General features: G+C 47.4%; 1 protein-coding gene and 2 pseudogenes across 1 annotated transcript; 2 read left to right on the top strand and 1 right to left on the bottom strand.

Moving 5' to 3' along the window:
• Positions 1 to 4166: 4166 nt before the first annotated feature.
• Positions 4167 to 8189, top strand: PPP1R14A (protein phosphatase 1 regulatory inhibitor subunit 14A). The gene is made up of 4 exons (XM_024577709.4): positions 4167 to 4451; positions 6359 to 6439; positions 7003 to 7035; positions 7970 to 8189. Exons 1-4 carry the CDS (start codon positions 4251 to 4253, stop codon positions 8096 to 8098), a joined length of 444 nt encoding a protein of 147 aa, XP_024433477.2. The 5' UTR covers positions 4167 to 4250; the 3' UTR covers positions 8099 to 8189.
• An 11229-nt stretch (positions 8190 to 19418) lies between these two features.
• On the top strand, positions 19419 to 19964 carry LOC128779770 (BET1 homolog pseudogene; annotated as a pseudogene).
• Positions 19965 to 21101: 1137 nt separating this feature from the next.
• LOC112320036 (nucleolar and spindle-associated protein 1-like) lies at positions 21102 to 24700 on the bottom strand (annotated as a pseudogene).
• Positions 24701 to 27317: the final 2617 nt, after the last annotated feature.

The raw sequence follows: 27317 nt of genomic DNA, 5'->3' as shown, positions 1-27317 counted from the left end.
AGAATTACTTTTTAAAAATATTTATTTATTTTTTAGAGAGGGGACAGGAGGGAGAAAGAAAGGGAGAGAAATATCAATGGGTGATTGCCTGTCATGCACCCCCACTGGGGACCTGGCCCGCACCCCAGGCATGTGACCTAGACCGGGAATTGAACCGGTGGCCCTTTGATTTGTAGGCCAGCACTCAATCTACTGAACCACACCAGCCAGGACAGTGTACCACTCTTTGCCTATACCCAAGGTGGACCACTCCTATTTCCCTCCCTTTGGGGCAGCACTAGTTGGAAAACAGACAGTAAGTAAAAAGAATAAAAGTAGGGTGGTTAGGGAAGACCTCACTCAACAGGTGACATTTGAGGAAGATGAAGGAGTGAGCCCTGTTGCTGTTACTGTGGGGAAGAGCTTTCCCGACAGAGGGAACTGCCAGTGCAAAGCTGCTAAGATGGGACCATGCCTGGAGCTCTGAGTGTAAACTCTCCAACTCGGCCTTCAGCCTCAGGGCATTGAGGAGCTGTGGGCAGTTTTTTTTTTTTTTTTTAATATAACAGTTTTATTGAGATATAACATGCCATGCAATTCACCCTTTTAAAGTGTGCAATTCAGTGGTTTTTACTGTATTTATGGAGTTGTGCAACTATCACTACAATCAGTTCTAGAAAATTTTATCATCCTCAAAAGAAACCCCGAACTGCTGAGCAGTCATTTCCCTGCCCGTCAATTCTCTCAGCCCCTAGCAACCTCCATCTATTTTCTGTCCATGGATTTTCCTATTCTCAACATTTTATGAGTCATACAACATGGAGCCTTTTGTGTCTGGCTTCTTTCATGTGTTTTCAAGTTTCATCCATGTTGTAGCAAGTGTTTGTACTTAATTTCTTTTTATTCATAAATAACGTTCTGTTACAGAACAGACGGGGGGGGGTGAACGATATTAAAGGACCCCCCTTTTTCTCCGGGGGTCTCCCCCACCTACTAGGTTCACTTTGCCTGCCGCCAGAGGAAAGATGTCTCTTTCCTGTGCCAGAGATTGGTGAAAAGGAAAGGAATTATTGTTTATTTGAAATAATACAGACTAAAGTTATTTAGAATACCCACAAAGGCACACAGTTCTTCCTTCTCCCCTCTGCCCAGTCTGGGGTACCGTATCTTGGAAAAGAAGTAGAAGTCCGTGGTTCGGGCAGTCTCTTGGTTCCGGCACCATCCACTGTGTTGCCGCCGAGATCTCCAGTTAATCCATAACCATGTGGCACCTTCTCGTGGCCCACCAGCAAGAGTCCTTTCACCCCTCTTCTTCAGGCTAAGTCTCTCCCGCTTCCTAAGCCACGTGGCAAAAGGGAGCACTGAGCACCCCAAAGCCGCATAGTCCTAACTCTCTCTCAAGCTGCGTGGTCCCAACCTCTGCCAAAGCTGTGTGGTCCCCAAAAAGACACTAGTCCCGAAAAGAGATGCCAAATGGCTGGTGCGCTTGGGTTTAAATCCTAGAGCCAACCTTCCTCTGCAGCCCCATTTCTGGCTCCTCCCACAATTGGCCACAGCTGCCCCCATTCTGGGCAGGTGTGGCTCTGTGGTGTGGAGCCAATTATCTCCAAGCTGTTCTGGACCCCATTACGAATCCCTATTTGGGGTCCCCCTCTTGGCTGCACCCTGTTACAGTTCCATTGTATGGTTATACCACTTTTATTTATTCATTCATCAGTTGATGGCTGGGTTGTTTCTACCTTTTGGCTGCTATGAATAGTCATACACATTTTTTGTTATTTCATTGTGGTTTTGATTTGCATTTTTCTAATAACTGGTAACGTTGAACATCTTTTAATGTGCTTATTGTCTTTTGTTGTTGTTAAAGATTTTATTTATCCAGTTTTAGAGAGAGTGGAAAGAGGGAGAAAGAGAGGGGGGAAAAGCATCAATGCGAGAGAAACATCGACAGGGTGCCTCTTGCACGCGCCGCCACTGGGGACTGAGCCCACAGCCCAGGCATGTGCCCAGACCAGGAATCGAACTGGCAACACTTCTCTCTGCAGGACAATGGCCAACCAACTGAGCCACATGAGTCAGGGTAATGTGCTTATTGTCTTTTCCATATTTTTCTCAGAGAAATGTCTGTTCAGATTTTAAATTGGGTTATTGAGTTGCATGACTTTATTTATTTTAGGTAAAAGTACCTATCAGATATATGATCTGCAATTTTTTCTTCTCACTTTCTTGATGATGTAAGAAATATCCAAACCTATGGAGAATTTTTGTAAGGTTTTATTTCAGCCAAACTAACAACATATGCTGGGAACAAGATTTCAAATGCTCTGGAAAATAACAGTTTTGCAGTTTCTTTTATGTATTTGAAATTAAGCAGGGAAAGTTACATGAAGGTGGGAGAAAGCAAGGTGGGGATCTGATTACAGAAGAGGTTATGGAGGGAGGGGTCTTGAAGGGTGGACAGGTGTTAGGAGGAGGGGTCTGAAAAGAGGTATTTCAAAGGTGTGTTAACCTAGATGCACAGAAACAATGGACAGGCTTGCACAGGGCAAAGATAAACCTTTTCCTAGAAAGTTATAGGCCTCCCCTGATGGGTGTGGCTCGGTGGGTTGGGTGTCATCCCTGCAAAGCCAATGTTTGCCAGTTTCCCTGGTCCGGGCACATGCCTGGATTGCAGGTTTGGTCCCTGGTTGGGGCGCAACTGATCGATATTTCTCTCTCACATCAATGTTTCTCTCCCTTTTTCTTTCCCTCTTTCTAAAAAATAAATACACAAAATCTTTAAAAAAATAAAATAAATGAAGAGTTATAGGTCTGGGCCTGACTATAGGTTGCCATGACCTGTTCAGTTAGGAGTTTAATTTTAGACCACCCTGTGAGGTTACTTTCCATAAAAGACCTTTTTTGTTTGTTTGTTTTGTTTTTAGTCCACAAAAGTACGAGCAACAAAAGAAAAAAAGATAAGTTGGATATCATCTGTGGACGAAAAAAAGCAACCTCACAGGGTAATCTGATCATAAATTCCTAGCTGGGCAGGTCATTGTGGGTAGAGAGGCCCAGGCCTGGACCATTTTAGTAAAAGGCTTATCTTGGCCTTAAGCCCTGTCCATTGTTTCTGTGTAGCAAGGTTAACACACCTTTGAAATAAACTTAATCACCCTCCAGAGAACACGTGGTCTTAACTATCTGTAATCCAGTCCCTACATTGCTTTCTCTCACCTTCATGTAATCTTTCTCAGGTCCCTCCCTTAATCTTAAATACATGAAAGAAGCTGCCAAACTGTTATTCTCTGAAGCATTTCCAGATCTTGCTCCCTGACATACGTCCTCAGTGTGGCTCAAACTCATAAAAATTCTCTACAGGTTCGAGTGGGTTTTTTTTTATGTCAACAATATCTAAGAAATCATTGCCTAATTATGGATAGTTTTAAGCAGGGAAAGGACATGGCCAAATTTAACTTTTAAAGTATTATTCTTACTGCTTGTGATTAGTAGTGGGAAGATTTGTGAAGTAAGGGAATTTTCTGGTCACCCTTGCCAAAATTACAACCCCGCCCTCACTCTATTTCTCTTTTTCTGCTTCCTGCATAGAACTAATGATATTCTAAAAAGCTGAATAATATACTGTACATACTTGTGCTTTCTGCCTTTCTCCACCACAAGAATGTCAACTCCATGAGGGCTGGACTTGTGGGGTTTTTTTTTGTTCCTACCGCTCTATCCCCAGTGCCTAGAACAGTGCCTGCTATAGAGCAGCACTCAATGAATATTTGTAGAGTGAGTGAATAAATGGACGAATAAATGCAATGCACAGATGAATGAATAAATGAAACAACTAACAAATGATGTATTGAGTACCATGGCTTGATGTTCCATGGCAAAGAAAGGTGGCATGGGGGCTCCTGCTCCGTTTCTTGCAACCGCCAGAGGGCGCAGACAGGCCGGTTCTCTAGAGCTTGTCCCGGGACCCCGCCCCCTGGATCCTGTCCCCTGGAGCACCAGACACCAGCCTGGCCTGGGGCTCCCGGGCCCCGCCCATACCTGAGCCCTTCCTGGAAGCAGGCTTCACATCAGCACAGAGGCCAGTCCTTGCTGCAAGCTGGGAAACTGAGGCCTGAGGCGTCTGGGGCGGGGCCGGCCCCCCAGCGAGCTCAAGCCCCCGCCCCGCCCCCCCCCCCCCGCCCGGCCCCGCCCCGCCCCGCCCCGTAAGAGGCCCCCCTAGACGCTAGGCGAAGGCATACTGCACGGGCGCGGGGGCCTGGGGCCAGGACGCGATGGCAGCTCAGCGGCTGGGCAAGCGGGTACTGAGCAAGCTGCAGGCTCCTTCGCGGGCCTGCGGGCCTGGGGGCAGCCCCCGGGGGTTGCAGAAACGACACGCGCGTGTCACAGTCAAGTATGACCGGCGGGAGCTGCAGCGGCGACTGGACGTGGAGAAGTGGATTGACGGGCGCTTGGAGGAGCTGTACCGCGGCAGGGTGAGACGGGGAGGGGTGCGGGGACATAGAGGAGGTCCTGGGCATCCTGTGTCCTTGGGGTCTTTGGTCGCTTGTGCTCGCTGTTGCACATGCACACCCAGGGATCGGGCACTCATTATACTCTTTGGCACCCTCGATGGCGTTCTGCTTGTGGACACAGAGACACACACTGGAGTCACCAGACATGTGGCCAAACATCTGAGGAGGGCCGGGGACTTACCATGGGGGGCGGTGAGGAGGCAAAGTTGGGGAATCGGAGCAGCCCTATCTAGAGAAAAGGTGGGGGGAGGCGATGTCTTAAAGCCAAACATAGACATGGTGCCTGAGGAGATACACCCATACAAAGATTCGTAGGAAGGGAAGCAACAACATTCACAATCGTGCACTGTGACAAGCTGTAGCCACAGGCGCACAACACAACTGCATCCACACAAAAGGACCCTAGTTACAGCTCTTCCTAGAAACACACCAGTACAAGCTGTAGCGACTCACAGCACAGGCTACCACTGCTACAACTAAGTGGTACCGTATTCCCTAAAGGTAGAAACAATGCCCACAGGACACGTGCTGCAGCCACTCAGACCTACCATGACAGGAATGCTAGTTACACCCAGACAGAAAACAGTGTACGCTGTGGGTACATACAACTGCAGAAACTACGGCTCCCTGGGCACACGGGGTATAACCTATAGCCTTGTGTGTTGACATGTAGGCTACAGACAGACACACACATTTCACTGGAGTCTCTGGTTGAAGTCATACTTTCTATACAGCACACACTGCCACGGGATATAGTCCCAGGTCACAGCAGTACACACACACGTAGGAGGCAGAAATCCTGAGCACAGTGTGAAGGCTGTAGAAACTATGGCCCCTCAATGTGACACAGGGTCCCTGTGCTCTCAGACACATGTGGGTCCATAGTGAGGGACAGACAAGTCCGGTAGGTGGCATCCTGTGAGACCACCCTCAGGCAGTGGCACTATGGCTGCCTGTAACACCTGAGGATGAGAAAAACACAGTGAAGCCAGAACAACACACCTCACACATGCAGGACCACAGGTGCCTGTGCAGGCCACACACATGATACCTCATACCTCTGCATCCTCACGCTGGCCTGGCCCCGTGGCAGAGACACCCACTAACAGACACTCCATGCCTTTGCTGAATGCTGGGCCACCCAGTCCTGAAGGCTGCACTAAATAAAGTTAGCAAAAGTTTGGGTGGGGGAGGAAAAAAGTCTGGAGTCTCTTGAGGTCTCTTGCTCGGACAGCTGGGTTCTGTTCCCTGCATGGTCCCCTGCTGAGCCAGCCTGAGTTTGATTCTCTGGCCCAAGAGGCCATACTAGGAATCCCCTTCTTACTCACTTAAAGGCGAGCTCATGGCTCATCCCACCCACCTAGGGGGGCCTTGGTGGTCATCTCCTCATCTCCGTAGACACAAGGGGTTGCACTTTGGGCCCCTGTGCTCCTTCCTGTCCCCTGGGGCAAGGGGCCAACTGTAGCAGGCTCTGGCCCATTGCTCCCCTCCGTACCTAGCTCTTAGACTTTTCCTTGAAAGGGCAGAGCCAGCCCCTCTGCTGGATCCCAGAATCTCACATTCCAAAACTCGACCAGGCCTGCTTCCCGCTGCGGGAACTGGGGCCAAGCAGAGAGACCATGCCAGCCCTGAGGTCCCCAGGGGCCAGGCATTCTAGTTGGTATAGGCCCTGGGCCTCTGTCAACCCATCTGTCACTCCTCCCCCAACACCCAGATGTCCCGCAGGCGGTGCTGTCCCTGACTGCCACATTATGGCTCCAGAACCCGCCAGCTGGGCCCTGGGGCCATGGGGCTCTTCCAGAGCTCCTAGACAAATATGTGGAAGGGAGGGGAAAGGGTCCCTGACCAGCCCTCCCTCCCTGCCTTAGGAGGCAGACATGCCTGATGAAGTCAACATTGATGAGTTGTTGGAATTAGAGAGTGAAGAGGACAGAAGCCGTAAAATCCAGGTAGGTGGAAGGGAGAGCTGCCCCCCAGTCCTTCACCTGCCCCTCCCTACCAGTCATAGTGATGGTTACCAGGTTTATTACTGAGCACTTACCGAGTGCCAGGCGCCATCTCAGTTGCTTTACACTTATTAACTTATGTAATCCTCACAAAACCCTGTGAAGTAGGCACTAGTCTCAATTTTCCAGATGAGAACCAGAGCGTCTGAGAGATTTAAGCACTTGCCCAGGGTCACACAGCTCGGAAGGGACAGAGCTGGGAGTCAAAGACTCTCGGTCTGGCTTCCATGGCCTGTGCTCTCCTAGAGGCCAGAAACTCTGTGTGACCTTCTTGCAGCTCTGGACCTAGAGTTTCCTGACTTAGCCTGGCCCCCAGTCATTTCTGGGGCCCTCAGACGGGGTTCCTCCCTAGAAGCCAGGTGGGAAGGCTGACCTTGGAGTCTGACTTCATAGTCTTGTTGCTTGAGGCTTTGTTGGTAAGGGAAGCGGCTTGAGGGGTGGAGGTGTTGTTAATCATTTACTATTTGCCTTTTTTTTTTTTTTGCGCACGGCCACCGTGTGTGTAGGAGCTCCTGAAGTCTTGCGCCAACCCCACAGAGGTGAGTGTTCCTTTCTCCCTTACAGGCTCTGTTCTGGCCCGCTGCTCCCTGATGGGGGAGGGGTCTCGGGGGGGGCAGGGGAAAGCTGGCTGGGCCCAGGACCTGCAGAAGGAGCTCAGAGGAGCCCTTTTCTCTCTCCAGTGGTGTCTTTTATCTTCCTCCCTCCTAGTCTCCTCTCTCCCCATCTGCCACTGGGCCTCCATTACCTCCTCCCGCTGAGAGGCTCCCCCATCTGTCTCCTGTTTCTGCCTCTGCTGTGCTCTGTCTGCCCCTGGTGCTGCTCTCTCTCCCCTGTGGCTGCCTCTCTCCCCTGTGGCTGCCTCCTCACCCTGGGGCTCTCTTCCCTACCTCTGGGAGGGCCCCCCAGCCTTCCAGGCCCTGAAGCTGAGCAGGCCCAACCCCTCCCACTTCCTTCCCTGCTTTAAAAGGGAAAAATATTCATGTTTCTCTAACTAGCTCTGAGCTGCCTGAGGGACAAACGTCATTATGTGTCTGTCTGCCCTAGAGGCTCAGGCCTCTGTCCCTGGAGACCCTCCTGGTGATCTCTTGGCCTGGAAGACATGTTCGATGTCTCTCTCTGGCTCTGTTTCTCTGTCCCTTTGTCTCTCCCTCTGACTCTATCTCCGCATCTCCCTCTGTATCTCCGTCTCTGTGTCCTGGTCTCCGTCTTTGTCTCTCTCTCTCCCAGCCACCCGGTCTCTCTCATTCCTTGTATCTCTTTCTCCTTTTTGCTCTTTCCCACCTCTGTCTCTCTTTTTCCCCTCCTCAGTCTTCTCTGTCTTTGTAGCCTCTCCCTCTCCCTAACTTCACCTTCACCACCACCCACTCACTGACCAGGAAGCAGGAGGAGGGGCCCAGGTCAGAGGGGCTGGGCTGGGCTGGGCAGGGACCCCATCCCTCCCAGTGTTCTCAGCACCCTCCGCCCTGCCTTCAGGACTTCGTCCAGGAGCTGCTGGTGAAGCTACGGGGCCTCCACAAGCAACCAGGCCTCCGCCAGCACAGCCCCTCCAGTGACCGCAGCCTAAGCCCCCTCCAGGACCGGGCCCGGACCGCGCTGCCTTGACCCTCTCTTACCTCTGTAGCCCCTCTGTGCCCCACTCCTAGAGCCCTCCTGGCTTGTTTATAAGTAGTATTTAATGGTTCTGTAACAATAACACCAAGCGCCTGTTTTTCCTCTCCCTGATCACTCCAGGCTTCCCCCAACTCCACCCCCCAAATCTCCCTCTCTCCTGCTGGCCTTCTTGTGTCCCAGCAGGCGCAGCTGGCCCAGACAGATGGAGAATCACTCCTCCTCAGCCAGAGAGCGTGAGAACAGGCCCTGCTGACCTTGCACCCCTGGACTCACATCCTGTTCTCACCTCCCCTTGCCCCCGCCTTGGCCCCAGCTAGCAGGGCCCCTGTGTACTGGTGGCACTCAGGTTCTGTGGGAATGACAGCCTGTGGTCCTTGGGCCACACCTTGTGGTCCTTGGAGGCTCTTCCCCTCCAGGACCCAGGGACACCTTCCCTCTGCACAGAGCACTCTTCTCTGAGCTCCTTATCCTCATTTAGCTGTAGTCTCAGAGAGGTGCATCCACAGGAGATGCACAGGACCAAATATTCCTGACATCACCACAACACAGGAACATCCATTGTTCTATGAACTTTACTGGGCACTGGCCATTGGGGTTGAGGCCACAAGGATGAGCAGAACATGGTCCCTGGCGTCAGGTGCTCACACACGGGTGGGGAGAGGGCATGTGTGCAGAGGATTAGAACAAAGTGCTGATGGTCCAAGATACCTGGGAGCCCAGGGAATGGGAGGAGCCATTTACTCTCGGGGTGGTGAAAATATTTTGGAGGGCTTCCGGAAGAAAGTGATCCCGAGGCAGGGCTTTGAAGCATGCATAGGCGTTTGTGTGAAGCGGGTACCCACAGCTGAGGACTCTGAACTTGTGGCTGAAGGGATTGGCATCGGTGCTGAGCCGGGGAACGATATCAAATACTGGCTGGGCCCTCCACTAATCAGGATGGGGAGTTCTCCCAGGGCTCCACCAGGAAGGTCCCTGGGCTGGGGTGTGGGGGTGCCTGAAGGGTCCTAGGGGAGGGACTGGGCATCAGAAGTGGATATTTACCAAAAACTCGAAGGTTTTTCAGTATTTTAACAGCAGGTCCAGTTGTACCAGTGGTCTCAGTTGGGTAGCCAGGAGGTGGAGTGCGGCAGGGGTTGCACCAAGGTCCGGCAGGGCCGGAGCTAGGGTGTCTCCCCTACTCCCCCAGAACAAAGCCTCTACTGACTGAAGTGGGGGCCCCAGCCCCAGTTCCCCCTCAGGGCTGCCCAGCAGCCTGGCCAGAATCGGGCACCCATCCTATCCCAGGGGGTCTGCGCTTCCATCTGGCAGGAAGAGAAGGTGCCCTGAAGGAGAGGAGCATGCAGTAAGTTCCTGGCATGTCCAACCCTCAGGTCTCCTTGCTGTCCCTGCACGGATGGGCCTCAGGCTTCCAATGCCCCTTCCTCGGCACAAATGTGTGGAGACTAGAGAGATCCCATCCCCTGGCGTTCGAGCACTGAGGCCCATCTCCCAGGACCGCCCCCCCCCCCAAGCCTATGGAGCCCTGGACTTCCCTCTCACAGAACCTGTTTTTGGTTCCTCATCTTTGTGGAGGCGGTAGGTGCTCAAACCCAGCTTTTAAAGTTGTGGGTGCGCCTCTCAGTTTCCTCATCAGGAGAACGGGGACTTCACAGATGAGGAAACCGAGGCCCAGATTAGTGATGTCACTTGCCAAAGTCTCACAGCTGGGAAGTGGCACTGGACTTCAGTTTCAGGCATTATGACTCCAGAGCCCAACTATTTAATTCCTACTCTACAGTGCTCCTGTAAGTCATAGAAATGATTGTTATTCTTCAGTGGCAGTCAGAAGTTGACTGATTCATGCTAAAGTGTTAGAGACTTCTCACAGCCCTCTGAGAGAGCCCATCTAAAGGGCAGTACAACTTGACAAACTAAGGCTACAACAAAAGGATTGGGAAGTAGCATACTGTAGTGGGTAAGAATCTGCATTCAAATGCCATTTGTCCTACTTCCTAGCTGTGTGATATTGAGCAAGTTCGCTTAACCTTTCTGCGCCTCAGTTTCCACATCTGTAGAACTATGAGAATTATAATAGTACCTACCTCTCAGGGTTGTTGTGAGGCTTAAATGCACGAACCATAGCCTAGTGCCGGGAACATAAGCATTGTTCTCAACTTTATTGTAGGGAGGGAGGAGCTGGATCATGAGCTCCTACAGCCACCCTGCCTGGCCAGCAACTTGTCCCTTGGGAACACCAACACACAGGTCCTGTGACATAGAAAAGCCCAAAGGACACGGTATACCGACCTGCCACCCTCACCTCCACACCAGACTCTGCCTCTGAAGGCTTGAGGTCTGTTCCCCACTCTGCAGCTGGAAGACGCTTTTTCTCACTCTCACCTTAGTATCCGTCCACCTGCTCTTTCCTCTTTCCTCCAGAGGTCACTGTTTTTATTATTTTCTTGCTATCATTCCAGTATTTCTTTTTCTTTTTTAAATTTTATTTTTAGAGAGAGGGGAAGGGAGAGAGAGAGAGGGAAATATCCATTGGCCGCCTCCCGCTGGCACCCTGACGGGAGACTGAACCCACAGCCCAGGCATGTGACCTGACTGGGAATCCAACTGGTGACCTTTGCTTTGTGGGATGACACCCAACCAACCGAGCCACACCGGTCATGGCTCTGGGATCTTTCATATCTCAGTCCTCCACAGGCTTCCCTTGGCTGCAGAGCAGAAGCCAAGGTCCTCCTCCCCTCCATGGTCCGCCCCATCACCACTCTGCCTTGGCATCTGCCCTCTCTGTCTCTTGCCTGTGCTGGCCACTCCACCTGTCAGGCTCTTCCCCTCCAGGACCCAGGGACACCTTCCCTCTGCACAGAGCACTCTTCTCTGAGCTCCTTATCCTCATTTAGCTGTAGTCTCAGAGAGGTGCATTGAGCCCCTCATGGAAGGAGCCGCACTCAGTCACTATCATGACACCCTGCTTTATTTTCTCTGTAGCACTTATTACACCCTAAAATTATCATTTTGTTGTCTATCTACACTCCCCCACCTTTAGAATATTAACGCCTCACTTGCCTTGAGAATGGCTATTTTCCTGATGTCTGCAACAGTGCCTGGCACACAACCCTAATGACAGTGCCCCCTGGTGGCCGCCTTACACTAACCCTCCTGTAGAAGTGAGGCCTCAGCGCCCCCTCGTGGCTATGCGAGTTGTTTTACTACCACACCCCAAAGGTCAGTTACTCCAGAGGTGGTCAGCACACCATTAAAAGAGCAGGCTCTTAGGAAGCTACTACAAAGCACTCACCTATCCTTATCTTTTAAAAAAGATTTTATTTATTTTTAGACAGAGGGAAAGGGAGAGAGAGAAACATCGATTTGTTGTTCCACTTACTTATGCATTCATTGGTTGATTCTTACGCGTGCACTGACCAGGGATCAAACCCACACGTTTCGTGTATACCCTGACAATGCTCCAGCCCAGCGAGCTACCCAGCTGTGGATGAAGATACTTGATCTCTTGACCACTAACAGCCTTGACAGCAAGGTGAACATTATACCAGTGATTGTCAAAGCAGGTGAAATTTCTGAAACCTAATTACAGAAATATAAGATGGAACTCATGAGTCAATCGGTTGGCAATGTTGTGTGGATACACCCGTTCCCAGCAGGTGATAAAACTACTGTAACAATCAATGTTTCAGTGAATGGACACTTGGCATTTGCTGTTGTAGGAAGTATGGATGAGTAAAAGGTGGGAACAGGAGGGCCAAAGCTCCCCAGTACCCTTGGGGTGCTGTACAACTGGAAAATGAAAACCACCATGACTTTGTAAAGCTCCAGGAAATGTGCATTTGTACTGTCACCCTATGGTCTTTGGTGCCAATTCAATGCTAGCAGGAATCCTCACTTCGGGCTGCAGGGCAGAAGGAAACTTTATTCAGTGCAAGACAGCTCAGCTGTGACACAGCAAGGTCCTGAAAACAGCATGGCTGTGGAACAGCTCAACTGTGATACAGCATGTCTGTGAGGACCACACAGCTGTGAGCTCACCCTGGGGCTAGGCCCTTCTCCAGCTAGACAGCACTACTGTGGTCTGCTTTGCCCTGCTGGGGTCTGCTCCCCTCTGCTCCAAAGAGACAGCTGGTGTTTAAGCTTGGGGGGCAGGGGGCTGTAAGTGGGGGGGAGGATGAAGGAGGGGCAGTAGAGACAACAGTCTTTGGTTAAAGGGAAAGTGTGCTCTCAGAGCCAGAGGGGAACTGACTTATGTAGAAAAAAGTCCCCGCCCCATCCCTGATGGGTCTGTCCTCATACAAATGAAGACTGAAAATCCTCAAAGTTTCATTGCTCCAGGAGGCACTGTTTTGATTGGTCAGAATAGAGTTGCTCTGATTGGCTGATTGGTTGGTGAAGAAGATGGTGGGGGTGTAGACACAATTACATAGTTCTGATGGGATGGGGAATGCCTCAGGCCTATTGGTTGAAACAGGATTCCAGGAACTTTTATTATAAGCGCTGGTGCAGATGGCAGAAAGACAGTGCAGGCAGTCCAGTGTAGGCTTCTCTCTCAAGTGCAATTTGCATTTCTGCATAGAAATGGATGCTAGGCTCTGTTTTTTAAAAAAATGTGAGGCATTAACCACCAGGAACCCTTCTTAGTAGGCATCTTCTTTCTCAGGGCCCACAGTGAAAACCTAGAGGATCTGTGAGGACAGACCCACACGAGGCACTGTGACTTTTTAACATTACAAACTAGAGGAAATGGGTTTTACTGATGTGGGCCCAGAGAATAAGCTCCTCAGTCTTTTTTATTTTTTAATCCTCACCTGGGGATATGTTTATTGATTTGGGGCAGGGGTGGGGAGAGTAGAGAAACAAACATCAGTTGGTAGCCTCCCATATGCACCCGACTCAACCAGCAACCTAGATATGTACCCTGGCAGAGAATCAAACCCACAACATTCTGATGTACAGCTCTCAATCTTTAAGAGACCCACAAAGCCAGCAGACATGAATTTTCTCTCTCACACACCCAGAGATAAGGAAGGTCATGTGAGGACACAGCAAGTAGGTGGCCCTCTAAAGCCAGGAAGAAAGGACTCACCAGAAACCTGCTCTGATGGTGACTTGATCTTTGATGTTTAGCCTCCAAAACTGAGAAAATAGGTTTCTATTGTGTAAGCCCAAAACAAAAGACGTGGATTTTATGGTGAGTGTCAGAGGAAGGAGAAGAAATGAGTCAGTTGTTTGTGCAGGGAGTAAAGAAGAAGGTGGCCATGATGAAAGAAGCTGAAAGAGCTACAGGCTGAATCCGAGCACCTTAAAAGAGTTCACCGGGAAGGAAGGATGAACCTTGAAGGAAAGAGAAGACTTTGGGAAGAAGAAATAATCGCTTTCTCTAGAAAGAAAGCTACCAGAACCAGATCTTTAAGGCACCCGGAGGCAACCTGAAGAAGGGCAAGGACCAAAAGAACTCCAATTTTATGTAAAACAGTTTCCAGATCACAGAAGGTCATCACAGGCAAAGGATATAAAAATGCTAGAAGTATGGTGTGAATTTCTTGCTGTTTTTATTTGCTCACTCACTTGTTCTGTAGCTGGCAAATGGCCACAGTAACTGCCATTTATAACACACTTCTAAGTATAACCCGTGCATGACCCAGAGGGGATGATAGCATTTATATATTCACTGTTACACGTTTTTTGAGTTGCTAGTTTGTCGTGACTCTGCATGGTTTCTCCTGCCGCCCCCTTCCTGTCGCTCTGCAGCGCATTATACCCCAGCAGAGTCAGTGCCACTGAACACGCAGAACTCGTCTATAGCGTGGCTGACTGATTGCATTTACATGCCAAGATGAACCTTTCTACATACTAAAGGTAAAATTTGGGGAATATACTTTAAAAGGTACTGTATACCGGAAACTCTAAGCTTTCTATAGTTTTTTAGAACTTAAAAAAGAGGATTTTAAGGTTTATTCTCATTCAAGAGAGGGGGAAGGGAGAGACAGACAGACAGAACAGCGATGTGAGGGAAACAGCGATCATCTGCCTCCTGCAGGTTCCCCAAGGGGGGATCAATCCCGCAACCAGGGGATGTGACTGAGAATCGAACAGGTGGCCTGCTTCCGAACAGTGCTCCAACCCACTGAGCCATGCTGGCCGGGGCAGAACTTTAAAATTTTTGATGTAATTATCCAACTAGTAACATGATCCTAAGCTTTTGTACCTGATTTTATATAAGGTGATGGCCTTCCATACTTCGGTACACCTTATTGTGGCTGATGTATTATAATGATGAAACAAAATATGTCTAAAAGTAAAAATATCTAGGTATATAAACCCTTTTTCTAGTGATAAGTATCTTTGGAACTGGGTATTACCACAGTATTTTCATTAGGCTGTGTTACATACTTGTTGCTTAAAACTCTCTCTTCCAGGGAAAAAAATAATGAGGTTGAATTATCTTATTAAACATATATAAAAGATTTTAATTATTTATTTTTAGACAGAGGGGAAGGGAGGGAGAAAGAGGGAGAGAAACATTAATGTGTGGTTGCCTCTTGCGTGTCCCCAACTGGGGACCCGGCCCATCACCCAGGCCTGTGCCCTGACTGGGAATTGATCCTGCAACCCTGGGGTTCACAGGCCAGTGCCCAATCCACTGAGCCACACCAGCCAGGGCTAAACATATTTTTAAAGAAAATAACTATGAACATCTGAATATTAAGGATATAAAAATTTAGATAATTTCTATTGTAAGGGATATTTGAATTCAGTGCCTTAGTATTCTCGGAAGAATTAACTTTGTTTCTTAACAGTCTTTTATTTTTTCATTTTGTGTACTTGAATATTTTAAATGAAGCCGACACTCTTTTTTAAAAATTTAATCTTTATTGTATTTTTCCCGTGACTATTTAGTCCCCTTATACCACCCTCCCCCAGACATTTACTCTTGACAAATAAAATATATCTACGTATCTATTTACTAAATGTGCTTAAACTACTTTGTTTTCTTTTTACCAACTGTCATCTTAAGACACGTTTTTATCAAAATTAGTTCATTTAACTACTTGTTCAAATTGTTTTGAGACAACTATGTTCCCAATATTTTTTAGACAACAAAATGTTTAACTTAGCTTATGTCAGGCTCTGAACGCGGTTTTTCCCGCGAAGTTGTGTAAGTGCAATTAAAAGCTTCCGTTTTGTAGCACAAACAAAAGAAAGAAGCGGAAATATGTTAGTCTTGTCCTGAAGGCCCACCAGTAAAGCAAGTCCCAGGAAAAAATGTTTAAAAGTACACTTTGCTTGAGATGATAGAAAAAGGTAGCTAGTTAAGAACAAAACGACAGTTTAAATAACGTTGATAGTCACGAGATGTCTAGTTTCTGCTTTTTGCTTGAAAGATAACATCATCGTTGCTCAATTATGAGATATTTTCCAGAATCTTGCTTCCTCAACCTGTTTTGATCACCTGACCACAGTGACGAAGACACGGGACGAGTTCAGGAACTGAATTAACCAGACCAAGAAAAACCAGTGAAAGTTACACAAAACCTAACCAGTTAGTTTCATCCTTGGCCCCTAATCCCTAAACCTCAATTTCTGTCTTAAAAAACCCTTTGATTAAAAATCTTTGGGAGGCAGCCGACCGAGGGCGTTACGGTCCCGGCTGCGGCCGCGCGGGGGCGGGGAGGGAGCCCAGAGGGGGCGCCCTCCCGGGGCACCAGCGCCCCAGCGGACCAGCCAGCCCTCCGGAGTAACACCGCAGTGCCCAGGGGCCCCCGGCGGGCGATGTGCTGCGGCCTTGCTGCCCCATCACCCTGGTCTGGGCGGTGATGTAGGCCCAGAAGGAAAAGCGGGCGGACGGGCTTCGCCATCACCTGCTCCCCACGTGCAGCCACGACCCGCTGAGGAGGTGCAGGAGGCCGAGCGCGAGCTACTCTCTGACCTGGCGGCCCGAAGGTTTGGCAAGGCTGACGGGTGCTACCGCCCCCCTTGCCCTGACCCTCGGAACCACGGGGTCCTGCCCCGCTCCCCCTCCCGCTTGCGCTCACCCAGCTCCCGCTGTGGGCACTGGGTCTCCGTGCCTCCTGCCACCCATCCAGCCCCTTCTCCCCACTGCCCCTCCGGCCTTTAGTCCTTCGTTGGCCTTTAGTCCTTCGTTGGCCTTTAGTCCTTCGTTGGCCGGGTCTCCGGTTCTCCCAGGCACTCTTGGGAGCTTTTCCCTCTCGGGGCCCTTTCCGTGGGCCTCATCTTTCTTTAACCCTGCCTGACTCGGCTTTGGAGTTCTTTTCAGGGTGACAGGGCCTGATGTACGATATTCGGTGTATATATTTTATAAATAAAATGTTAAACAAACAAACAAACGAGCAACCTTTGAGCAATTCCGATTTTGAGCACTAGCTCCTATTCTTCGGGGTGGAGCCATTCCAATAAAACAGTGTATCTTTCGTCACTGCACCGCAGCGTCAGTTTTCATGGATTTGCTGTGCGCGTGCGCATGAATGCTCCTTTGGTTCTATGACATTTCTGATGACAAATGTGATGTCATTATTGTCTTTATCCCTCTGTCTTTTTCTCTGGCTGCTTTTAAAAGTTTTATCTCTCACTCTTTTTTAAAAAGAGTTTTGTTTTTGTCACTGGTTTTGAATAATTTATTTTGCAATTTGGTGTAATTTTTGTTCATGTTTTCTGTGCTTGTTAACTCCTTAGATCTGTGGGCTTACAGTTTCATCAAATTTGGACATTGTTGCCATCACTTCTTCAAATATTTTTATGTTCCTCTCCCTTTTTTTGAGTTCTCGTATTAACCACATATGAGGCTGTTTAAAATTGTCTCACAGCTCAGCGCTGCTCATCACTTTTTTCTGTGGGTTTCACTTTGGACAGTTTCTACTGCTGCGTGTTCAAGATTCAGTAATCTCTTTATCCACAACGTGTACTTTCATCCAGTGTATTGTTCACTATATCCTCTGTCATTTTTATCTCTAGACATTCAGTTTGGGTCTTTTTAAAAAATATCTTCCACATTTCTAGTTAACGTTTTGAACATCTGGCATACCGTTGTGATAACTGTTTTAATGCCCTTCTTGATAACTCTAATGTCCATGTCATGTTTGGGTCAGTTTCAATTATTGGCTAATTTCATTATCAGTTATGTTTTCCTGCTTCTTTGATTTTGAATGCCTGGTGATCTTTGATTTTAATGGTTGGATACTGAATAGTATTGTATTCTTATAAATCTGTTGAGGTTGGTTCTGGGTTGTTAATTTACATGGAAGCAGTTTGATGCTTTTGGTTTTGCATTTATGTTTTTTAGGTGGGTCCTGAGCAGCACTCCTTCTAGGGCTAATTGTTCCCTACCACTGAGGCAAGACCTTGTTGCCCAATGCCCCATGAAGGAGAAATCTTTCTGGTTTGGCTGGTGGGATCAGGCACTATTCTCATCCTTTAAGATGGCCCTTATCCCTCAATCCAGGTAGCTTCCTCACAGGTATGTGTTGATCAGCACCCTGCTGAATACTCAAGGGGCTTCTGCAGATCTCTGGGCTCCTCCTGTGCAGTGCTCTCCTCTCCAGGTCTCTGTCCTGCAAACTCTTGCCCCCTTGCTCTCCGCAGACTATCAGCTCTACCTTTTCTGAACTCAGGGAGTCGGTTGGACTTGTTGTTGGGGAAAGAAATCTTTTTCCCTCTATGTTTCCGGATTCTCCAGCTGGTAAATTAGATGCACAAAGTCAGATTAACAAGCGAAAAACAAACAAGTTTAGTAACCTGCATCACGGATACACACGGGAGAACTCAGTGATGAGTAACTCAAAGGAGTGCTTAGAACTCAGGCTCACATAGCACCTTGACAGAAGAATAAAACTTTAGAGAAGTGAGAAGAGAAGGGAAAAGGACTTTAAGTTTTTAGTGCAGCAAATTGTGGTAAGCTAAATATATGGGGGAATCTAATGGAATGAAGGGGTTAATTAATAAGGTTTGTGGTGTAGGTGCCTCTCATGGGATGATAAGAGTCTTGAGTTGTCTGGGGACTAACTTCTGTTATCATGGTAGAGATGAGTGTGGGGCACCTTTACAAATTTGTCCTGCTTATAGACAAATTGAGGAGGGCAGGTAGGTTTCCTTGAGTCTGCTTCTCCTCAACTGCCTTCAGCTCAAAATGATCTTGTGCCATAGTGGAGTATTTTTGGGTAGCATGTTCTAACAGACTCCCCCGGGTTCCCTTCCTTGGATCACATCCTGGTCACAGTCTCTAGGCAGTGCTTGGACAATCAGAAAGCTCACTTCATTTGTTTGTCATTGTTGGGGATCACTTTCCTTTATTGCCAGATATTGTGTATCTCCCAAACCATTATTTTATATATTTTGTCTGTTTTTATTGTTCCACTTGTCTCAGGCAGTAAGACAAATCCAATTCTACCTTGGCCAGAAGCAGAAGTCTGTAGAACTTCCTTTATTTCTATTTTATTTTTTGTACCACCATGAAGCAAGTGTATTTGTGAAAATTTGAAGCAATACAAAACTCAGAAGCTCCACTTAGGTGCAACAAACATGGATATGATACTAAGCAACTCTAGTTTTTCCATAAATTGAATAAGAGTTATCCTCAAATTTCAATATGGCCTTGTGTATTGTTAAATAAGGAAGGCTTAGAAAGAGCTCTAGAGTTTTGTTCTTAAGAATATGCTGAGTAAGCCCTGGCTGATGTGGCTCAGTGGACTGAGTGCCTGCCTGCCAACCAAAGGGTCGCTGGTTCGATTTCTAGTCAGGGCACATGCCTGGGTTGCAGGCCAGGTCCCTAGTTGGGGACACACTAGAGGCAACCACACATTGATGTTTCTCTCCTCTCTTTCTCCCTCCCTTCCCCTCTTTCTCAAAATAAATAAATAAAACCTTTTAAAAACCCTAAAATAATACTCTTAAAAAAAGAGTACGTTGAGTGAGGTGGCAATTACATGATGTGATCTGAACAAAGATGCATGTTTGAAAAACCACTTCACATGGGTAAAACCTCGATGCTGTACCCAACCCACATGGCCCACAGTTCATCAACCATCCCATCATCACAGTTTCTCTAGATGATGAGGTGGTGGCTACCATCAAGTAAATGCTTTTGCTTAGAAGAGGATTGCAGTTCTCTTAGTATTTGAGTCAGCAGGGCGAACCTGACATTAAAAATCTGGTCAAGAATCTATAGGATGGGGGGAATCTATAGGATGGGTCTCATTAGAAAATGGATGTATAGGGACTTAGGTTAAAACCATTTCGAAGAATTTGTGAGCTTTAAGGTAGTGACATCTTTTCAGAGATTGTAGCATGTAAAGAACCCCCCTGACACTACATATTATGAACAAGATCTTTTGACTAAGGTGAGAAAAATAGTATAAAAATATTTACAAAAAGACTGATGTTGTGGCACTTTAGGGGAAGAAGTTGTTTCTCCGGGCCCTGGTCCTGAAGTCGTGGTCCGTGTGACCCCTGGCTCCTTTCTACCTACCCCTCGGCCTGCCTTTCCCCTCCCTCTTCTTGCAGGATGAGGCGTGCAGGCCTGGGTGAAGGAATACCTCCTGGCAACTATGGCTATGCTAATAGTGGATATAGTGCCTGTGAAGAAGAAAATGACAGACTCACTGAAAGTCTGAGACACAAAGTAACTGCTATAAAATCTCTTTCTATTGAAATAGGCCACGAAGTTAAAGGTCAAAATAAATTTTTAGCTGAAATGGATTCACAGTTTGATTCTACAACTGGTAAAACTATGGAAAAACTGAAGATTTTATCCAGAGGGAGCCAAACAAAGCTGCTGTGCTATATGATGCTGTTTTCATTGTTTGTCTTTTTTGTCATTTATTGGATTATTAAACGGAGGTGATGCAAGTAAGTGTGAGTTTGGAATTTGTTCCAACTTAAGTGGCTTGGAGTACTACTTTGGTAAAAAAAAAAATCATCATCAAAACATTCCTAATTTTGAAATACTATGGCTTTTTCCATTGAAGATGACTAAATTTTACTCGTTTTATAAATCACATTAGATAATACAGTGCTATTTGAATATTGTTTGTTAATGACTCATTTTTGCTCCTATTTTCAGGGGTATTGAAACGGCCAAAAGTGAGTCTGGCCCTAACAATTGTTTTTCTTTTGTTTACTGTCAGATTAAATAGCAGTACAGCATTCTGTTGCTTCCATACATGTAGGTTTATTTTCCATGTAGAGAAACTCAGTGGGAGAATAATAGAATGCCTGGAGAGCCTGATGCTGAGCACTTGAGATGGTGGGCAAGTTTGTGGTGGAACGATAAATGTGTATTCCTGAACGACATCGACCTTAATGATATACTTCCCTTTCCTTTTTTATCGGGTTGAATTGTAAGCGGGTTCCTTTTTACCTATAATTTTTTTCTAATTATTTTTGATGGTGTGACTCCTCTTTCCGAAAGAAACTCGTTCTTTAATAAAGCTTGTTATTTTGGCACATTTCTAGTACGGTGTCAAACAAATGTCTAATGGTATAGTTGTTATGTTAACTTTATGCACACCACTGACTTGGCTTAAAAGAGTTGTATGGTTTTAGCTACTTAGGCCATTTGGTTATCATTTGTGACAGAATAATGTGAAGCCAACGTAATTGCCAAGCTCTGAATGAACATAACATGTTCAAGAATAATTAATTGCCTCTGCTTTATTATGTGTTCAAAATAGATAATGGAAAGTGCTCAGCATTGAATTGGGGGTTAACAGTATTGTTGCTTTAACCCAGTATATTTGTTTACAGAAAACAAGACAAAGGTGGAATGTGAAGTAGAAAGAAATAGTAAAATGTCCTTAAATACTCTGTATCGCTACTATTTTGGAATTTACTCATTTATGAGCCACAAAGTAAATTTTTAATGAAATGAAAAAAAATACTTACAAAAAAAGTTCAGAATAAAGCAATTTTTACAGGATGTTAAACTATTAATCTGCATCCATGATGAGGCTTGAGTTACCAAAACCTGTGCTTTCTTCTTTCATTCTTGTTCATGTTTCTTCCATTGCTCCTCCCCGTTCTGGAGACGAGGTTGCCTGCCAGTTTCTTGTGGAAGCTAATGCTGTCTACATGCTCATTCAGAGATTTATTTGTCCCCATGGTTTCAGTTCTCTTTTGTGAAGCTCATGGTTGAGGGTATGAGACAAACTTAACTGGAGACCAAACGCTCATTTCCTACTGGAGACGGGAGTCTGGGCTGCTTCAGCTGTTGACTCACAGGGGGTAATAACTATAGCAGAATCCCCCTTTGTGGCCTTGAACTTGTTGGTCCCAATCACAGCCTGGCCTTTTGGGGTATTCCTAGATATGGCCACATGTGGAGACTTTCTGGCCAGAGGCTTGGTCAATACTTATACTCATTATCTTTTTTTTTTTTAAAGATTTTATGTATTTATTTTTAGAGAGAGGGGGAGAAAGGGAGAGAAACATCAATGTGAGAGAGAAACATCAATTAGTTGTCTCTTGCAGGTGCCCTGACGGGGTATCAAAGTGAAATGTAGGCATGTGCCCTAAGTGGGAATGGAACCAGTGACCTTTTGCTTTGTGTTGGCCCAACCAACTGAGCCACACCAGTCAGGGCTATAGTCATTGTCTTTAGCTAAAAACCTGATACTTACTTAATTGCAGAGTGAGTGGAGCACCTGATGGACCCCTTCACACACAAGGTGCTCTGATCTGCAGCGTCCTGGGCCCGGCCTTGAGAGCACCACTGGCTTGCAGGAATACAAGCTGTAGAGAGTCCTTGGAGACCAACTGGAGTTGCCACCCCTTCCCTAGGGACAGACTGCTTCTTCAGTTCATTAAGTGAATAGTTCAAAATGTTTCTCTTTTCTCTTAATATATTGACCAATGGGCTCCATTTTCTTTTTATCCTCACCTGAGGACGTGCTTGCTGATCCTTGAGAGAGGAAAAGCGAGGGGGAATCTGATGTGAGAGAGAACCATTGATTGACTGCCTCTTGCATGTGCCTCACAGGGGCTGAACCTGCAACCCAGGCATGAGCCCTGGCCTGGAATTGAGCCCATGACCCTTTGGCTTACCACACAACGCTCCAACCAACTGAGCCACATCAGCCAGGGCTGGACTCCATTTTCTTAAAATAAGCCTCATGAAGCTTCTTAAAGTTTGGAATTGTGCTTACAATTCTTTTATTTTTTTTCTTCCAGATTTGGCAAACCCATCTGTATCGATAGACTTCTCTTTTCTGGAAGGTGCCTTTGTTTTTTTTTAAAAAATATATTTATTGATTATGCTATTACAGTTGTCCCATTCCCCCCCCAACTCCACTCCATCCTGCCCACCCCCTCCCTCCCACATTCCCCCCCTATAGTTCATGTCCATGGGTCATGTATGTAAGTTCTTTGGCTTCTACATTTCCTACACTATTCTTACCCTCCCCCTGTCTATTTTCTACCTACCATTTATGCTACTTATTCTCTGTACCTTTCCCCCCTCTCCCCCTCCCACTCCCCTATTGACAACCCTCCCCATGTGACCTCCATTTCTATGGTTCTGTTTCTGTTCTAGTTGTTTGCTTAGTTTTCTTTTGTTTTGGTTTTAGGTGTGGTCATTAATAACTGTGAGTTTGCTGTCAATTTTACTGTTCATATTTTTTATCTTCTTTTTCTTAGGTAACTCCCTTTAACATTTCATATAATAAGGGCTTGGTGATGATGAACTTCTTTAACTTGACCTTATCTGAGAAGCACTTTATCTTCCCTTCCATTCTAAATGATAGCTTTGCTGGATATAGTAATCTTGGATGTAGGTCCTTGCGTTTAATCTTGGGTAATGTAATTATGATGTGCCTTGGTGTGTTCTTCCTTGGGTCTAGCTTCTTTGGGACTCTCTGAGCTTCCTGGACTTCCTGGAAGTCTATTTCCTTTGCCAGATTAGGGAAGTTCTCCTTCATTATTTGTTCAAATAAGTTTTCAATTTTTTGTTCTTCCTCTTCTCCTGGCACCCCTATAATTCGGATGTTGGAACGTTTCAAGATGTCCTGGAGGTTCCTAAGCCTCTCCTCATTTTTCTGAATTCTTGTTTCTTCATTCTTTTCTGGTTGGATGTTTGTTTCTTCCTTCTGGTCCTCACCATTGATTTGAGTCCCAGTTTCCTTCGCATCACTATTGGTTCCCTGTACATTTTCCTTTGTTTCTCTTAGCATAGGCTTCATTTTTTCATCTACTTTTCGAACAAATTCAACCAATTCTGTGAGCATATTGATAACCAGTGCTTTGAACTGTGCATCCGATAGGTTGGCTATCTCTTCGTCGCTTAGTTGTATTTTTTCTGGAGCTTTGAAGTGTTCTGTCATTTGGGCCATTTTTTTTCTTTTTTTTTTGTCTTGGAGCGTCTGTTACTTTAAGGGGCGGAGCCTTAGGTGTTCACCGGGGTGGGGTAACGCTGGTCGCTGCACCGAGACGCTGTACGTGGGGGAGGGGCCCAGAGGGAGCAATGGTGCCCGCTTCACTCTCCTCCGGATTTCAATCTTTCGCTCCGATACCCACAATCAAACTGGGCCCCTCTGGTGCTGGTTCCTGAGTGGGTGGGCTTGTGCACACTCTAGGCCCCTGTGGGTCTCTCCAACGACCTTTCCCGTGAGGCTGGGAGTCTCTCCTGCTGCCGCCCCAACCCCCACGGGCGTTTTCAATCAAAGCTTTGAGGCTTTATTTCCCCGAGCTGTAGCCCTGGGTTGCGCGGTCTGCTTCGCTCCCCGCAGTTCATCCGGTTTATCTATGTTCGAATGTGGGGCTGCGGTGTGCTACCCGCACTCTGCCTGCCCCGCTCTCCACCACTCCGAGTCCGGCCCTCTCGGTTTATCTGCGCGAATGTGTGGCGTGAGGCCGCCGGGTCTGCTAGTGCTCGGACTGCCTGCCCCGTTCGTCCCACACTCCGCCAGTCTCGGTCCTGCCACAGCCACACGAGTCCTCTCCACCCTGGTGCCCGTCTCCGCCCCTCCTACCGGTCTAGATGAATGTTTATTTTTTATTTCCTTGGTGTCGGACCCCCTCGCCGTTCGATTCTCTGTCAGTTCTGGTTGTGCGAGGAGGCACAGTGTGTCTACCTATGCCGCCATCTTGGTTCCCAGAAAACTGGAAGGTGCCTTTGAATCTTCATGACCACTTACTCACTTTTTCCTGAGGACACAGCATTCTCATATCTTTGGCTCTCATCTGGTGGAGAAGGAACTTCTGCAACACTTCTGAAAGTGTGGTTTCCCTGCTCTTCTTCACTCTGGAACTCAGTGGGAACACTTGTTTCTTCTCTCTGATCCTTCGGGAGTCAGGGTTCCTGTGGACAGTCCTGCGCCTTCCCCTTGCTTTTGTGACCTGGCTAGTTGGTTCCCTCTCAGCTCGTTCCTGGCTGCTACTCTGCATCTTGGTTTCATCAGAAGAGGATGCAGACATTTGACTTTCATCCTGATTTTCATTTTTTCTTGCTTCCTGTTTCAGTTGGGCTTTCAAGTCTTTGAGCAACTTCTCAGCCCTCAGGTTAGGCCGAAGGCCCAGGCTCTTGGCCAAATTCTGCAGGTCACTGTACTTGAAGGAGTCCAGCTCCTCCAGGGAGGGGACAGTCATTGTGATCTGAGATCCAGGCAATGATGCAGAGTATCCTCCAGCCCCCCGCTGCACCGGTCAAAACTCTGTCACCTTCTGTAGAACTTATTTTAAGTGTGCATTTATTGTTTTTCTCCACCCTCTTCAGTATCAGCTCCAGGAGGACAAGGATGTTTGTCTGCTTTCCCCCCTGCAGATTCCCAGTCCTTAAATCAGTGTCTGACACATGATGGGTACTTGATAAGTATTCATGGAATAGATGAATGAATGGATGAAGTGAGTCCTGTTATTATTTCATTTTATTGATGAGGAAATTAGGGCAGAGAGGGGTCAGTCACCTGCGAAGACAGTCAAACTCAAGCAATCTTGAAATGGGGTGCAGAGTGGGAGGTCCCCAGAGAAATTCCCCGCAGCCAATGGTTGGCAGATGGGGGATGGGGGACAGGCTTAAGATACTTTGCATATATATCTATGGCAACTTGATAGCTAGTTAATAGCTGTGCTACTGCCCCAGGGCAAAAGGTGTAGTGACTTTCAGAATGTATCCTGACTGGTGACTTAGCCAGGGAGGCAGTCCCCTGCGTCACTGAGTCATGCTTGCCCTGGCTAGAGGTGGCAGCCGAGAGAAGGTAGGAGATACGGGAAACTGGCAAATGTAACTCAGTGTGGGAGGAACTGCGTAGGAAGTCATGTTGTACTCTGGATCAGGATTTAAATGAAGGGCAGGCAGCCATGAGGTGGGAGACCCATGATGTAGCAACTAGGCAGTTTGCAGGAGAGATGGTCTGCCATGGGGGAAAGCCATGTGGGCAAAGTAAGGAAAGGGAAGGAGGAGGAGGAGTCATGAGGAAGAAGCCATGAGCCAGAAGGGTATTCAGCCATGCTGCCTGTAATGACGTAGCGGCTATGCAGTTTGTAGTCAGGATTCCACCATGCAGCCTGGTGCAGTACGGAAGGAGGCATGCTGCTGCTGTTAGTGCCCACGCCAACTGACTGCAAAGCCACCAAGGACTCTGCCTTGCAAGGTGCTGACCTGCTGTCTCCCAGACCTGCACTCTGTATGGACTCCTGGGACTCAGTGAGGCAGGAGATAGTTAGGAAGGAGAAAACTCTGAAGGTGCCCCAGCACTAAGATAAAGGACATTGATACAGGACAGAGACCCTGTTCTAAAACCAGTTATTCTCGCTTTCTGGAAAAGTGCTGACCTATGGTGACTCATGAATGCACCTGCGGCAGAAGATGCTACATGACCCCTGCTTCATTATAATAGCATTATGATAAATTAACATTGTGGGGCCCCCTTCTCCAGTGGCCAATCAAGGAAAATCATGGGAGACCACATGCGCAGTAGCTTTAAAGTAATACAACTACTTGTACATGCGCAATAAAAACCTGCCAAAACTAGCCAGGAAGGATCTGCCCTATGAGAACAGAATCCCTCTAGTCCCTGAGGTCCATCTGTGCTTGGGGTTGGCCTGCTCCCATGTTCTGTGGAGTGTACTACCACTTAATAAATCTGCTCTCTCTCTTTCTGCTATAAACTCTGTGTGTTCGGTTCAATTCTTTGTCCATGATCACCAAGAACCTGGTCACCCAGCCCACCCACCTGTGACAGTTTTTGGCAAGCCAGCCAGGAAAAGACACCAGAGTGGTAAGCCCCTTTGCTGCTCTGACACCCAGGGATGCCCCTCTCCATTGCCATCTATTCCATTTTGGTGAGTCTGATGTTCTCTGACAGAAGGTCGGCCGGTAAATAGCGGGCATGGGTCGGCCAGTTAAAAGCCGCAAGGGCGCCCACCACTTGAAGACACCCGTGATAGGATAACCGGGATGCAAAATGGGGTTAGCCTCAGCCCCCACCAGGTGCAAGACAATGTCCGCACCCCGGTCAAGCACACTGAAAACCACAAGACACTGCCCCACCCCAAGGCCGCTCCCTCATAGGCATAGTTTGATACGGGATATCAGTCACCACCTCTCCTGTGCTATGACTTCCTTTTGCAGTCTCCTTGTCAGGCCCACAGATAGTTTTTTAGGCTTGTCCTCCCCGGCTGACTTTTGGCCTTTATACCTGCACCTGTACCCCACTTGCCTTTTGTGTAGGAAGGGTTCCTGCTGCATTTGTACCCAGAATATCTATTTTGGGGTCACTAATAGTCCCATCACTAAAATAGTTGCAGGAATGGGTCACTCCCACCTTTGGCCTGTATATACTATCATTGTAAGCAGGCACCTACTGGTCATTTGTTACCAGAACGGCCACATGGAACCACTCTTACCAATTAGTTGAATTTGAAATTCTCAGGTGGTTTACTTGCCCCTATAGGGGTATTTTAATTTCCCCTCTCAGTCCGTCATCCCGCTATGAGATCCACCTCCAAGGAGGGGACCTTCAGACACTTCTTGAGGTCCCTTCTGTAGAAATTTCAGACTCAGGTACAATTTCTTAAAGCTCTGGAAAAATTAGGTAGAAGAATACCCAAGTGTCCTCTTTGTGATTTGGAAAAGAGTCATTTTATAATAAGGTCATCTTCATGCCCTTCTTGGTTGTTTACAGGGCCAGAAACTATTTTGCTAGCAAGACACGTCCTTTGCCCCAGATCTGAAGGCTTACAGGAAGGTGAGGGTCTCGGTACA

This window comes from Desmodus rotundus, chromosome 12 (assembly GCF_022682495.2).
Source record: "Desmodus rotundus isolate HL8 chromosome 12, HLdesRot8A.1, whole genome shotgun sequence".
In the NCBI taxonomy this organism is placed as follows: Eukaryota; Metazoa; Chordata; class Mammalia; order Chiroptera; family Phyllostomidae; genus Desmodus; species Desmodus rotundus.
Note: the sequence above shows the minus strand (reverse complement) of the source record. Positions and strands in the feature narration are given on the sequence as shown.

What these genes read in the sequence shown, in the direction of transcription:
- PPP1R14A (XM_024577709.4), top strand. Translation starts at nt 4,251, where the DNA reads ATGGCAGCTCAGCGGCTGGGCAAGCGGGTACTGAGCAAGCTGCAGGCT. An exon ending in AGGAGCTGTACCGCGGCAGG is followed by an intron (nt 4,452 to 6,358) that starts GTGAGACGGGGA and finishes TCCCTGCCTTAG; the next exon opens with GAGGCAGACATGCCTGATGA. An exon ending in CTTGCGCCAACCCCACAGAG is followed by an intron (nt 7,036 to 7,969) that starts GTGAGTGTTCCT and finishes CCCTGCCTTCAG; the next exon opens with GACTTCGTCCAGGAGCTGCT.